General features: G+C 34.5%; 1 protein-coding gene across 1 annotated transcript in view; it reads right to left on the reverse strand.

The window, feature by feature from the left end:
* Positions 1 to 15,000, reverse strand: part of LOC113495843 (serine/threonine-protein kinase SIK2) — a gene marked incomplete at its 3' end in the record, with an annotated part of 33,927 nt that overhangs the window by 15,453 nt on the left and 3,474 nt on the right. Inside the window, 2 exon segments of the mRNA XM_026874835.1 lie at positions 1,144 to 1,207; positions 5,397 to 5,513. Of these exon segments, the coding sequence (XP_026730636.1) occupies positions 1,144 to 1,207; positions 5,397 to 5,513 (181 nt within the window).

Here is a 15,000-nt window from a genome sequence, read left to right on the forward strand (position 1 = left end):
GAATCTGATCATCAGACTATATTTATTTTTGCGTATTAATAACAACAATTTACTGCTTCGTAAGCCTAGCCTTCGTTTCTAATTAATGCTATCGTCAACTGTTTCAGCTGAGCTGATTCAATTATTACAGCTAACAGGATGTCAGGAAATATGAATGGAAGAACAGACAATGGTATAGAAAGACAAGCTGACAAAGGACGGCAAATAATAAAAACCCTATAAGCTTTATGTTATGAGAAAGAAGAGAAATTGAAGAATATTACAATAGTAGTAATCGTTTTACAGATGTCCTTCTATGTACTGTTTCATTCGAGTATTTCCTCAAATTAATTTAGAACCGACTGACTAATCGTCTTGTCCAAAGTACTATATTTTACTGAAACGTAATAATGTTGTTTTGTAATTAACTCTCTAACATTTAAATAACAAATAGGGAGTAGTTATATAGTTACTAGGTGAGTAAGTTCAGTACAAAAAAATAAATTTACATCGACAATGTTCACGAAACCGCAGCTAATTTGAAATCTAAATCACTCTTTTAACATAAACTCTTTCAGTATGAATCATAATTTCCAATGAGTTTCGTATAATGGAATTCATGCAAAAGGACCGGGATCCGAAGCTGGGAGATCGCAGTTTTCGGGGGACGTACCGACGTAGTCAGCTGTGCGCGAAATTGCTTCCCACTCCCCCCTCCCCAACCCGTCAGCGACACCCTACCCAGTGACGTCACACCAAGCGTGCTTACGTCATAGACAAAGCGGCCACGAACTTACGAAACGAACGCCCTTAATCGATTTCGAGGTTATTTACTACGTTATACTTTTTGTAGCGTCTACATAAAATTTTATCATATTAAATGTTTAATGCACATCCTTTTCCAACAAGGAGGTTTCCATCCACAACCTATGTAGGTTTTCGGAAAATTTCATACAATATTGTTATACTGTCAGAAAATTAAATCCATAATAAACAAAAGAAATAGATATGCTGAAACAAACTAATTAGTGAAGCCGTTTTCGTCATTATACCAAATACGGTTGTGTAAGGACTTAGTGTGTGTAAATAGTGTACATGTTATCAAACTAATGTAACTGTTTATCCACTTATTTATGTTTAGCAAAAACAATTAACAGTACTTACCAAATATTTCTCCTTTACTTGCATACTCAGAAACTATGTAGATCATGTTCTTCGTCTCCATGACCTGAAACAAATTAAATAAAAAACGGTTAAATAAAACATTTTTGCCTTTTCATGACTCATGCATACTCTATTTACCTATACCGCGGTAACTGGGGACCTACCGACTGTTTAATTTTTGGAAAAGGGACGCTGCTCTACGGGGCATAGAGTGGCATCTCTTTCGTGGTAGTAGGACCTCTTTTATAGTACTAACATTTACCGCTTGTCCTCGCTTTACCCCAGAGAAAAAGCGAGAATTTCCATCATTTAAAAATACCCGTTCGTTTATGAAGTTATCCAATCAACTGCTTTTCTTTCAGATCATTTTTACCGACTATATATATTCATGTTGCTATTTTGATTAATGTGTCTTCTATCTAGTGAAATCCTAATAAATCCCATTACATTACGGCTTGTAGTCCTTCTAATTCGAGGACTTCCAACTAGGTTAAGCCGAGTATCGGACATTGAGTCTTTGAGCGTTACTAGTGCACACACACACACACTATCATTATCACGAGAGAGGAGAAACGTTAGTAAGTACCCTCATTTTTTAAAACAAGGGAATCTATCTTAATAAAGATCAGAACTGGAGGGTTATTACCACCTATTAAAGACTATTGAAATTGTGGAAGTGAGACCAAGTGATTGTCGCGCCTCGATTGCACTTCTGCAGGATTTAGAACACGGTGGAAGGCGAGGGATCTACGACCGCATCTTAAAACCAGGTGATGTCAGCTTAAATTACGACGCCTTTTTAATTTACTTTTAACAACATTTAAAGGAGTTTACGTAATTAGAACTGCTCTAAGATGAGGTTTGAAATACAATCTAGTTGTAATTTCTAGTAGAATGTTTACATTTATTTGTGTAATTTCTTAAAAGTTGATAGATAGAAGACCTTGAAAAAAATGCCTATAAATGCGATCATTTTATGTACCCTAACAGAATAATATAAATAACTGAACAATAATTCATTGGTTCGAAAAATAACCTCGAAATCGGAAGAAGCAACTGCGCTGTAACCTTTGCAGTTTGTACATTCTTTATTTCTTAAGTACCTTCCAATTACAGTGGCGTACGAATGGCTTCACGGCTATCATTAAAATTGCGAAGTGTTTCCTAATTAAACGTCTACAGAAATATTTAATTCGACGTTAACCAACTCCGTACCTAAATATTTTTCATTTTATATTTTCTTGTTGTTTTGGTCATTGTTAAGCCAGGAAATTCATAATATTTATTTGTTAAAATATAGTCATAATAGTTAGCCACGTTTTGTTATTTGCCTTAAATACACATTGACATCGATATTTGACTTACCTAAGGTTTATTCGTTGGTATTCCATGATTTAAGAAGTATAATAAGAAGTGACAAACAAAAAATAAATTATTCATGAAGTTACTTCAAAAATTAAATTGCTTCATAACTTTTAGTAAGTATACCTATTAGAATGAAATGGATTTTGTAAAATAAAACTAGTTAGCTAGTCAAATAATTTTAGTCGTCAATTGTTACGAAAGTTATAAATTTAAATAATTTATTCCAAGTTTTAAACATTATTTTTATTTAATACTTGTGAATGTTTTTAAAAACAAAAGCTATTGAAATGTACAGAGTTTTAACTAGCGCATTGAAAATCAAATGAATACGTGACAAAAATGTAGAAATACGAACACGAAAATATTTTCGTATAATTATTTCGGTAAACATTCAAGCGAAAGCCAACGTCATATTCGAGAATCGTATTTAAGCAAAGTTGATTGCCTTTCGAGTTTCATCCCACTGTCAATTATTAATTTTGTCGGGAAAAATTCCATCTCGACATTAAACGAAAGTCGTTCATTTAATCCAGCTTAAGTTCCACCAAAAAGGAATGGTTAGCAGTTTCTGTGATAATAAGATACATATTTTATTGATTGTCCTGATATTCTGTTAACCATTTTTCAAGTTGCATTGGACCTTTTTTAAAAGCATAAAAAAATCAGGAACTTTGAAAATGTTATACCATTATATTCTTTTCCGCATTATACTCAAAGAAACAACTTCCTACACCAAAACTATGTTTATGAAGTCAAATCTTAGTTGCTGTTTATCTATCGGCGAACTGTATCTATTAAGGAAACGCCACTTAATGCCCAGGGCACTTTAATCCACTATTAAAATGGAGGTTTTCGAGATTAGTCAGATTATTGCGCCCCTGACCTCGGCCTTTAAATTCATAGTTATCACTATAAATACACGCACCGCAGTAGGTATTGTTGTGTCTCTCTTAAACAGCTTACAGCTGTTCTGAAGTCATCATTTCGCCGAGAAAATGAATGAAAAGCGTGTTCACAGTTGTCTATAAATAAACATTCTGGGGTTACATGATTGTTTTGTTACTGAAAACAACGGATATGGGTGTTTGATTGTATAATGATAACATCTCAATAAGCGGAAACGTTCTCTTCCCGTCGAGGACAAAGTATAAACACTAAGTGCTATTCAAGATGACAATGTTTGTATACAAGGAACCTCTTGGTACCTCATTCAAGCTTTTAATAGTATCAAATCCATTCATACTTTGGCACGTGTTACGAAACCAGATTACGTAACATTCATGCATTGTTCCAATTACAAGAATTGGTATTGTGCTGTAACCCATTTGCCTGGTTAGTTTCATCTGTAGGGCAGTTACTATGTAGAGACCAGAATGTACCAACATTATTACTTTGCATGTGAACCAACAAGTGACTAACGCGCAAGTTCCCCGACCTAACACTGCTAAAAGCGATCGCCCGTAGCAGCCCGTACAATGCACATACATTTTTGCTCTTTAATAAAGACATTCCTGATTCCTAAGTAAAATACGTAAATACAATTCACAAACTAGAAAGCTCTGCATACAGTTATACGATCGCATGAGATCATCTACCTCATCCCACATAAACTCTTATGACGCATACACAATATAATGTTTATTTCCTGTATTCCAATAGGCTACGTGTTTCTTAATGTTACAATATGTACAATGGCAAGGTTATTTCTGAACGCTTTAGTTTTTAGACGCTGGTGTCTTGTGTTTACGTTGGGTACGGCTGAGTTAAATCAAACACGTGATAGACGGCTTGTCGAATGTCTGGTTAGGAAAACGTGCCTCGCCAATCTTGGATATGTTTTATGTTCGAATTTCCAGTATATTTTTCTGTTTATTTATGGACTCAAACTCTTCTCTAGTTGAGAAAAAATTCCTTTCTTAGAATATAGAGACTTTATTCGAGGAATTACATTTGAACACAGTGGAAAAGTGTCTATTATCTGATGAAACCAGCACTACAAAATGATTGCGTCTATCAATATTATTGTATTTGCGAGTCTTATTCAAAGTTGCCCATAATAACAAATCTACGTATTAACCTATTTTTATCCCGCCAATAATAAAGGTATACATGTAAGTTACCAAATTTCGACGTGAAATATGAGAACAAAACATGCAATTGCTGACGTAAATCGCCTCATACGTTAAAGCCGATTCACATTGACTAAGTTTCTGACGCAAAGAACATTTGAAAGACAAAACGTACCATATTAGAATGAGGCAAGTTTTTATATCATTACATGGGTAGGAAAACGACATTTCTTATCATAAATGGCGCAGAACGATGTATGCGGCCGTTCTTGTTGGCGTCGTCTGAGTAAGCAAAACATGACCTTAGAAGCAATAATATGACTTGTAACTGCAACACAAGTCCCACAAACGTATTAGCCATAGCATAGTAATGTCACGCGTCAGCGGTGTTAACGGCATGTCGTCCAACTGGCTCATTCTTTCAAGCTAATGGCATTATTGTCGTATTATTCGGAGCGAGTCAACAGTATGTAATAGGCATAGTGGTCGTATCAGGCCGGTAAGTCTAATAATTCATACGCATTTGTTCCATCGCTTAACGGTGACCGCGGGTTTCTCTTTTGACCGCTAACTTTGATCCATACAACAGTACATTCGTTTTTGCACCTCTGTACACATTGAGGTAGTGGCAAAAAAATGTGTCTGCAAACGAAGTACTTTTTTTTCTCACATAATAGAATATTGATTGGGGTTAATCATTTACTGTTTTGAAAGTTGACTTGTTATGTATGCCAAGTGTATCATCATGCATTTTCTGTAGGATTTCAAATAGAAGAAGAGAGGTATACAATTACTTCCAATAAACAAATGTTTTCTTACCTGATAAAGCTTAATAATATGAGGATGATCCAGCCTCTTCATGATGTCCACCTCTCTGTAGACTTTTTGAAGATTGCTGGCGTCTAATTGCGATTTATCTATTATCTTAATTGCTACCTGTAACAAAAACAAAAATATGTTTAAAACCATGCTAAGAGACTACAATACCTTCGACGTAAAATTTTAATAATTAAAATTGTGTGTGTAACAATTTTTATGCTCATTAGTTACGATTATTTCTTAAATGTTGATCTAAACATCACCAGGATGATAAACTATAAGCAGTATGAAGTATGATATACTATCTAGCTGAACTGCTTGCTAAATCTCTCTCGAAAAATATTCCATACAATCTCTTTGTTCCCCTTAACCTCTTCAGCATGCCTCATTCCGTAACTGCTTAGAGCAGCACATTATGTCAAATAATATTAACCCTCATATGCCTCCCCTAGCCTAGACGTCTGGCTTATAAAGATTTTTTCAGCGGTCGTAACGGAACAATACCGTTAGTGCCTTGTTTCCAGACGTACAAAGAGGCGCGTGACGTCAAGACGAGCGTCATTTCTGAACGATTGAACCAATTGACGTGATTGCGCCAACGGTTCCGTCCACCGCAGCGGGGTTAAATGATTACCCAGCAAAAAGACCACGGGAAAAGAAAGCTGTGTAACACTGTTACATATGAATCATTATTACGGAAAATGCAAATTGCACAATCAAACCGTTTAAAGGTATGCTATTGTATAAAGGTTTCTCACAATGAGAAGTAGCTCACGGATTGCTGATGACTTTAAATGTATGACCCCAAATTGTATAAAAAACTTCCACGCAGATTATGGTAATTAATTATTAATTAAGACGAGGATTAAGATTGTTTATCAAGTGTTATAAATCAGTTACAGCCACCTAAATTAATCAGTTAAATATTTATGACTTTATCAGAGCTGGCGCTGTAGTTGGAGCATTATGAGTTTATGACCAAATGCAAAAATGACGGTCACAAGGAATGTCAATTACAAAGATATACTACATATATTATTTAAATTTCATAATTCTGGATAGTTATGAAGTGGACTATGTACATGAACAATAGTTGTCGTGTCTCTCATTACTTGCTTTATATTCAAACAATATCATTAAAACTTCACGAGAAAATCTCATTTGAATTTCTCAGAAAATATATCTTTTTGTACGTGACTGTATTGTGTGTTGAAGTAAATTCCCCAGTCATTGTTTTCATTTGAATCTATGCGACACATTGCGAAAGATAATCGAGTCTGTTGCATAATATTTTGATAGCTAACCGTGAGTCTGACGTTGTGTATAAGTACTTGAAAAACAGTGTCAATTACTGGCAATGATATGCCTTCAAAGTATAGTATTCCTTTAAATATTTACTTGAGATAATACGAGTATTTTTCTGTTTATATTCAAGAGTTTACTTTGTGCGCGACTGAATTGAATCGTGCATCACATGCGACCTTTATTGAGTAAATTCAAAGAATGGAAAATCCAATGTATTGGAATAATATTATTGAACAAAGTCTGAATAAATATATTTGTTTTCTGATTTCTTTAGTACGAAAAAATGCTTTGACAGATATATCTCAGGATTGTCATGTATGACACAGAATGTCATTCTGAATAATAACCAAAAAATAATTTGCTGTTAAATTGGGGACCCAACACTATATAAAAGGATTTATGTTATAGACAGCAACTAAACCCATCTAGATGCTTAGTTATTCAGTAAACAGACGAAAGGAAAACCTTGCCATTGCGAACAAAAACACATACCCGAGCATAATATTATTAGAACAAGACACTAGGACAGTCGCGATTGTAATTGCAGTAATAGAAGCTGAACTACCGGACAGTTGCTCCGGCATTGACCTCAATGTGGAGATAACGGCATTCTGCACACGACTCCATTACGTCACACGTTCGGAAACACCCCCTAAGTCCAGATAATTTATGTTATTACGTAACTTAGGAAAGCCTTCTTGAAGAGCTCTCCCAAGTTCATAAATACTCTACACGTCTTCAACATTTATTTATCTTTGTAATGACCCATCTACTAATGACGTAAATACTGTTATAGGCACCTACTTCTTTACCTCTATATAGGTATGTAGGATGCACTCAGATTTTATATCAAACAGAATTGAACTTTGATATCTCTGACACGTTTATTTGTAATAAGAAACTATTGCGCGTAAATTTATTGTTGCGATTTGTTTTCTTTTTCCAGACTCTACTTTTTTCTACGTCTGTCTAGAAAGCATTTATTTTAAAGGGCCTACCTTTTTTATTATCTACGTCCATATCTGATATTGGTCCAAGTTTGGTTTTGGCCATTAAATCCATAGTTATGGGATGAAAATTTCAATAGAATATCTATACAACAGAATTTAATAGAATCTTTAGTACCAACTTTAATATAACAACAACTTAAAGTGTAGATAGTATTTTACTATCGTACGTGTTAATTACTCAGCTTAATAAATTAGCATCGTTTATCAATGCAGGCGTGCAAGGTATATGTATATTTAATACGACACCAGTTAGAAAGTGATGCGACGTGACAAATGAAAGAGAAAATGTAATGGACCAATTAAGTGGCAATCTACTAATTATTGTATAATACTGGCATTACTCACTGTCTATGTGACAGATTACAAGCTAGTCGGTTTTATGTTCTATTGTTCGCCCATTCAAGAAAAAGTGCATAAATTACACCGAGATTGCAAAGCCAAGGTACTTAAGAAAAAGAAAAATGTTATTGGGAGCTCATTAATTATTCAATCAATCTTTCGGTATCATTGTAAAAAGCAGCGTTGTTTATCAGGCTTTTTAACAAAACACTTGTATCGATAATAAATACATACAATTGATTGCGACAACCACACAGACATCGAATGGCCTCGTCTCTTTCGTCACAGTGTGGGATTTAAAAAAGTATGTAATCATTTTTCGTCGCTATACAAATTATCTCTGTCGGCTCCAGATAACATAATACAATCATAAAAATTCTCAGAAACGTAAATCCTTTCGTTCAGAGTACCCTTTTTCTAAGACTTCCCACAGTTTTAGTGTTTGTCGTAACTAACACTATCTACTTAACAGTAACTGATTTAACCAATAAACAATTTTAAAATGAGAGAATAATAATATGCAATTATTAATTGCTACATCATCATATCAGATTGAAAAAGTAATTTCTATATCTTTTAGAACTTAATCAGTACATCTAAGTAATTATGACGTATTGTATTATTAATAAACTCATTTGGCGCATACCTAGTTAGGTATGCGGAAAATAAAAACATTAGAGTAACACGTGAATATTTTTCCGTTTTTGTGTAAATTCATGCGATACAATGAACAATTGTAAAAATATCACGTGAATAATTAAGTAATATTTTTTCTTGAGGTTTTATTTCAATTTGTACACAAGAGCTTGTGAGCACAAGCGATATTGTTCTATGCAGTCTGTGGTCGAGGTAACTGGCCGGCACGGAATCTCGATTGCACAACGCGGGAAGACTTTTCTAACTAAATGAACCGAGGACGTTGATTATCCGGATATGACGTATAACGGATGTAAGTGAAACCTCCGTTCATCATTAAGGTATTATCAACGTGTAACTAAACGGAGGCTTGACCTCTTGATTGGGTAACACAAGGGTCATTGGTCGCTGACCCTATTGTTTCACCATAAGTACATAATACTTACTTGAGTATACCTGTACTCAATGGCTTACACAGCTTTTGACATTTCGTTCTTTATTCTTAAGAAAAAAATGCACAATGAATTTAGAGAAAACTGAATCACATAAATGGTTCAATATGTCAACATTTCGATGTTTTTTTTTTAAACATGGAAGAGGATGGTGTGCATAAATTTGTTAATTACATAGTTAATTATGGGAATATCCTTGTTCATATCACGTTCTCGATTAGATGCGTGTTTCTAAACGGTAAACAAAGTTCGTGTTAGTACGTATTACGCTCTCATGTGAAATATGTAAACTATACACATAAATTATATTTCAAATTTAGGTAATCATTATTCCTTAATTTGTTCTATGGATAGATAAAATATTATCAGCTTAATCCAAATTTTCATCGTGCTATGTAAGAAATTAAAAAAAAAGTATGTAGCTAAATTTTATTTGCTCTTGGTCTACAACGGTCTTAAAGTAAAATCATTGCAGTTGCGAATGATATCAGTGTCAGAAAAAAAACATATTTTCATATCAATTGTGTGTGATCTAATAGTTTACTCAGCTCAAATCTTTTTGCAGAAACAATATGACTATTGTATATGCCTAAGGTTAATGCTGTCTACATTTCATAGACAATTATTAGAAACAACCTCTGTCTAAAATTAATTTTGTTATCTTCATGTTTTTACAGATTCTTCTTATCTGTTACCAAGTCAGTCACGTTACTGTTTTAGGAATACGACACATTACGACACTTTGACATTTTTACTGATTAGGCGATGACGTTTAATTATCTGTCAAGCTAGACTATGTTATTTTTGTTTATAAATAACGTCATCTAATTAATTTGCTTGGTCTATATTTACTTAAAACCTACTTTAAGTAACAGTATCGATACTTCCTTCGAAGTATTCAGAAAGTAACAAATTGATAGTTATAATTAGTATTAGATACTCGACAGCAGTTTTGTATCGGTTTGTAATTAATACACGCTATTTAATGTGTGTATGATAAATAATTACATGATCGTGTCTAATAATAGTAATGAATACAGTTGATTTACACCTGACACTTGATTCAATGAACAGCTTTACAACTTGTACAATTATGTGATTAGTTTATTGATATATCGGTCTTATATCTTGTACCATACGATTTAACGTATACATTTTGCGTTATTGTTCTAAATTAAGGATCAAATAAAAAAAACCCTTTAGTACCTAATAAATTATACCGTCTACAACTTTTAAATTAAAACTGACAGACAGTCAGATTACACTAACAAAATGTCTCTTTTTGCGACGGGGATTAAAAAGGATGCTTCGAATACTCATTTCCAAGTAACATTGATAGGATTTTTAAATGTTTTTGTGGATACTTAATGTTATACAGAGAGACAGACTTGTAATGGCTACCAACCGATTGACGTTTCAATATTCAGACTTACAATACACCTACCTATCTCATAATGTACTTCGTAAAAACATAGAAATCAGTTGTTAGCTAAATGATTTACTATTAATAACACTGTCAACGCTAACACAATACCTGTGACGCACATTCCCCAAACACTAATAACTATAATTAGGAGGCCAATGATAAATTAGCACTAGTCTTCTAATACAATTACCAGGCAACACTAGTGCTTTGCACCTTTATGCTAAATAGAGACGGTCTTGAGACCAGCCACATAGACACATCACAAATTCCTTCTTATTTACCATACAATCTATACTAATATATAAAGCTGAAGAGTTAGTTTGTTTGTTTGTTTGAACGCGCTAATCTTAGGAACTACTGGTTAAAATTTGGTGTTGAATAGACCATTCATCGAGGAAGGTTTTAAGGTATATACCATCACGCTGCGACTAATAGGAGCGAAGATACAATGGAAAATGTGGAAAAAGCAGCTATATTATATCTGCTAACCACGCGGACGAAGTCGCGGGCAACAGCTAGTTAAGTTATAAAGGTGATATTAGAGCTTAACACCTGTTTACGAATTGTATTTTTTTTTACTTTATTTTCTGTAGTCAATATTGCCGGCAACTAAAACGTTAATAAAGGTTATTTTTAAAATTCGAACGCCATAAATACTTTCGTGTCAATAAGGCTAATATTTTCATAGATTATAGAGATATCAGACGTTGTATGATTTCAATAAACTGTCAGATTCAGACAGTAATTTTGTATTCGGATATTTGAAGTTACGTGCAGCTGCGACGCTGAAATGAAGTCATATGTCGATCCTTCTAGATAAGAATAGAATTTCATCTCTTTGAATATCAAATAACTATGTATTAAAGAAATATTGTCTAGACAATCAATGAGCATTAAATGTCATGTTTTAAGCCAATAACAATGATAAAGTGCTTATAGTTTAAAAATCGCCAATAAACCCCGTAATTATCATTAAGTATTCATCAATTCCATTGTATTATTTGTGTTCAGCAATATATCATGACTATAACAGCTTTCATATCGTAATTATAATAATTTTTACATTATAAATCTGTTTGATCAGCTTCTTAACGTCGTTGTCGTCTTTTACGGTGCTATTACGGTATAAGTGATGACGATCTATTCACAAATTCAATGTTATGACGACAAACATGTTTTAATGCATTTCATATACACATTTATATAGCTTAATACATTGACCCAATGCTAGGTCAACGGTCAAGAACATTACATTTGAGTTTTGAATAGCGGACAATGATTATGGCATTAATTGTTACGCCGATTTAATATGGTAGGTGATTCTACGTTCTGTTAGTAGGTGTGGCAACAATTTTGCCGTTTGTTTACCAATTTGAAAAGGGAATTATAACATTTTTACTTTGAAGTCGGTTAAATACAAATAAGGTTGTAACAAAAGTTCTTATAGATTTAGTACTTCAATAAAAGGTACCGTGAGTCACCTTGTTAACGCTTTAGGAGTAAAAAGTAGTAAAACGGTGCATGACCTCTACGACCTACGTAATAACAGATCAAACAATAAATTTAAATATTCATACAAAATTATCAATTTCATAAAGTTGCGTCAAATCGTGCGTAAATTGTAATTATCTTTTTGATTATCGTCAGCAGAAACAGTACACCGACAAAGATTTTTCGCGATAAAAATAATCATTTTCATCAACAACAATTGAAAATTTCCATTCTTTTTTTCTAGAGTTTCTTTTCATTCGTCCTATTCCCATTGCCAGGTGCCTATAAAAAGTCCGACTCGTTTACGATTTCCTTTTTTAAGTAGCTCACTAAGTGACACAATAACTTTTTTACGCGGAGCGTTTATTGAAACGTAAACGAAAGGCTTGGAAAAGAAATGAACAAGTTTTTATTTATCGCAGTCTGCGTACACGTACTAAAGCAATTTTTCATAATTTTACTATGAATATTACAATTTTCATTAGAAGGATGTTAGAATTGAGTTCTACCCCACTTCAGTACGTTCGTTTGTAATCCATGGGAAATAAATCACGTTTTAGAATCCCAAAGCAGTAGTCCAAGCTTCGACCAAATTCAGGGACGTTAAGCCCTTCAGCGGCAGCCACAATCAACAAGTCTAGACGACGATCAATATACGCGCTAAAGCGAGACAGCACATACTAGAAGAAGACGGACATACATTTTTCTTTTTACTCTGCAATCCTTAGCAGGGGTGAAATTTACACTTACTGTTGTGTAAACTAAATCACGAGAATCCTGTAGTAGTGTTTCAAATCCTGTTATTGGAAAATACTTATGCGTAACGTAAGCTGTAATAACATTTGTGACAATTGCAAGTCTATCTTTATATTTGAGGCTTATTTAGATAGAAAATTATTATGTGTATATTGATTGTAATATTATTAGGCTCATCACAACTCATAATTTCGAACATAACATACGTAGATCAGTAACACTTCCAAAGTTGTTCCATTAGAGATTTCCACCTACGCATTTCAAAACAATAGAGTTACAAGAGCAGGCTTCTAGTAAATGTAGTACGAAGCGACGACGGGGAAGCGTAGTACGGAGTACCCTCCATTCTAGTGCCCCCCTTCCATCATGGCTCGTCCGGGCCACTACAGACGACTTTTTCAAGGATAAAAACGGGAGACATCACACGGAGTATTCAATTTGTCAGCACTCACGTCTACCATCGTGTTACTTTCATACTACAGTTTATTTAATTTTATCCATTATGTTGAGACAGAAAACATGTAATACAACAAAGAAATGGATACATTGAAAATATGTTTCCTTTTCCCCAGATAGGTACATCTTATAAGACTTTGAGTTACATGTTACTTATGTAGTATATTTCTTCTTATTATTTACTTTACCACGCTGTTTATTTGTGTGAGAAAAACGTATACAAGAGAGCAATGCGTCACCAAACATCAAATATCGTTACCGATAATGAGTAATTAAAGAGATTTGTAAATTATACACATAATTTTCTTACAACCATTTTCAATTCAAAATGAGCAATTGACGTCATGACAGGAGATAACTACTTATCGAGAGCAAACAAACACGCGTGTCTCGACGTTATCACGTTGAATTATCTCATGATAAACGCATTCTAGTTGTTATAGTTTCAACATTATCATTCAGAGTTAATTCTAGAGGTATGTGCAGAAAAAAAGGTATTTAGAGAAAGTTTAACAACTAAAGACGGAGAAGACGTTGAGGGTGACCGCCAGACAGCGAATGTAGATAACAACCAGCCACTGACGCAGAGCTCCAAAATAGATAACGCATTTGCGTCAAGCGCACATTTTTCAAGCAGTGTAAACGGAGCGCGTGCCATACTATATGATTTCCTGGCAAAATATTCGCCAGACTTGTACTGAACACGCATCTCCTGGCTGATCGCGCTTTCTTTATTTTACCAAGCGCAACGTAATGATTCAAACTGTCTAGGCACACATCGTTTATCAATTTTACACCGCGATGGATTGTTTGTGTGGCATTTGTATTACTGCAAGTCGTATGGACGTCAAAGGTATTCATAACAGAGAACATACTGCATCGAATGATTATCATGGCGAAATATTATTTCTTTATGATGCAGCATAGTTTCACCATAGTTAGTGAATGAATTTTCTGTTGCAAAACACAACTCAAATCGAAGACGATTACTGTTCTGGACCAGCGAACGACTGGCCGTCACCTTGGTGTTAACAGCACGCATTGAAAAAAGGAAAATAATAAAAACAACACGATGCGTGCACCAGAGGCAAGGTCGATGCCGTGGTATTTCTGGACGCGGCAGCCCGCCGCCAGCGATCGTTTCGACCTCATCCAACCGACTACGCTGAATCACTGATTGATAGCTACGTTCCACGAATCAAAACATTTCGTTAAGCTTTTTCGATTACTTTTTTGGCATTGTGTTTATATTTACGCCACTTAGCACTGCTCTGATACAAAACAAAGAGGAACTGTTTGGTAATCTACGTTAAATACTGGTTATATCAAAATATTGATGTATTTCAGAGAATCTAAAATATGGAACGCTAGTTCAAGATGTTTCACTTCTACATTGGAGTTTTAAAATACTTATAAATATCCCAAGCTAAGTATATTGTGTACATTCCAAACCGGATCTACGGTCAGTAGGTTCGATAAAGGTGCCATCTACATATGAAACACGCACAGTGGCGAAGGCCGAGGGCGCCCGTCCTGTTATTTTGGTGCATTCATTCAACGTTGCGTCCTCGTAAGTCACTCTGTGATGCGTCATCCTCATCGACGATTCTAAACAAAAGTCTTTATATATTCCGTCTCACATACCATAAACCCTGAAGCCGATGTAATCGCCAGTTAAAAAGTCGTTCATACAAACGCAGGTCGTGTGCCGTGAGTCATTCACGACGATGTAC

The sequence above is a fragment of the Trichoplusia ni genome, chromosome 7, assembly GCF_003590095.1.
Source record: "Trichoplusia ni isolate ovarian cell line Hi5 chromosome 7, tn1, whole genome shotgun sequence".
In the NCBI taxonomy this organism is placed as follows: domain Eukaryota; kingdom Metazoa; phylum Arthropoda; class Insecta; order Lepidoptera; family Noctuidae; genus Trichoplusia; species Trichoplusia ni.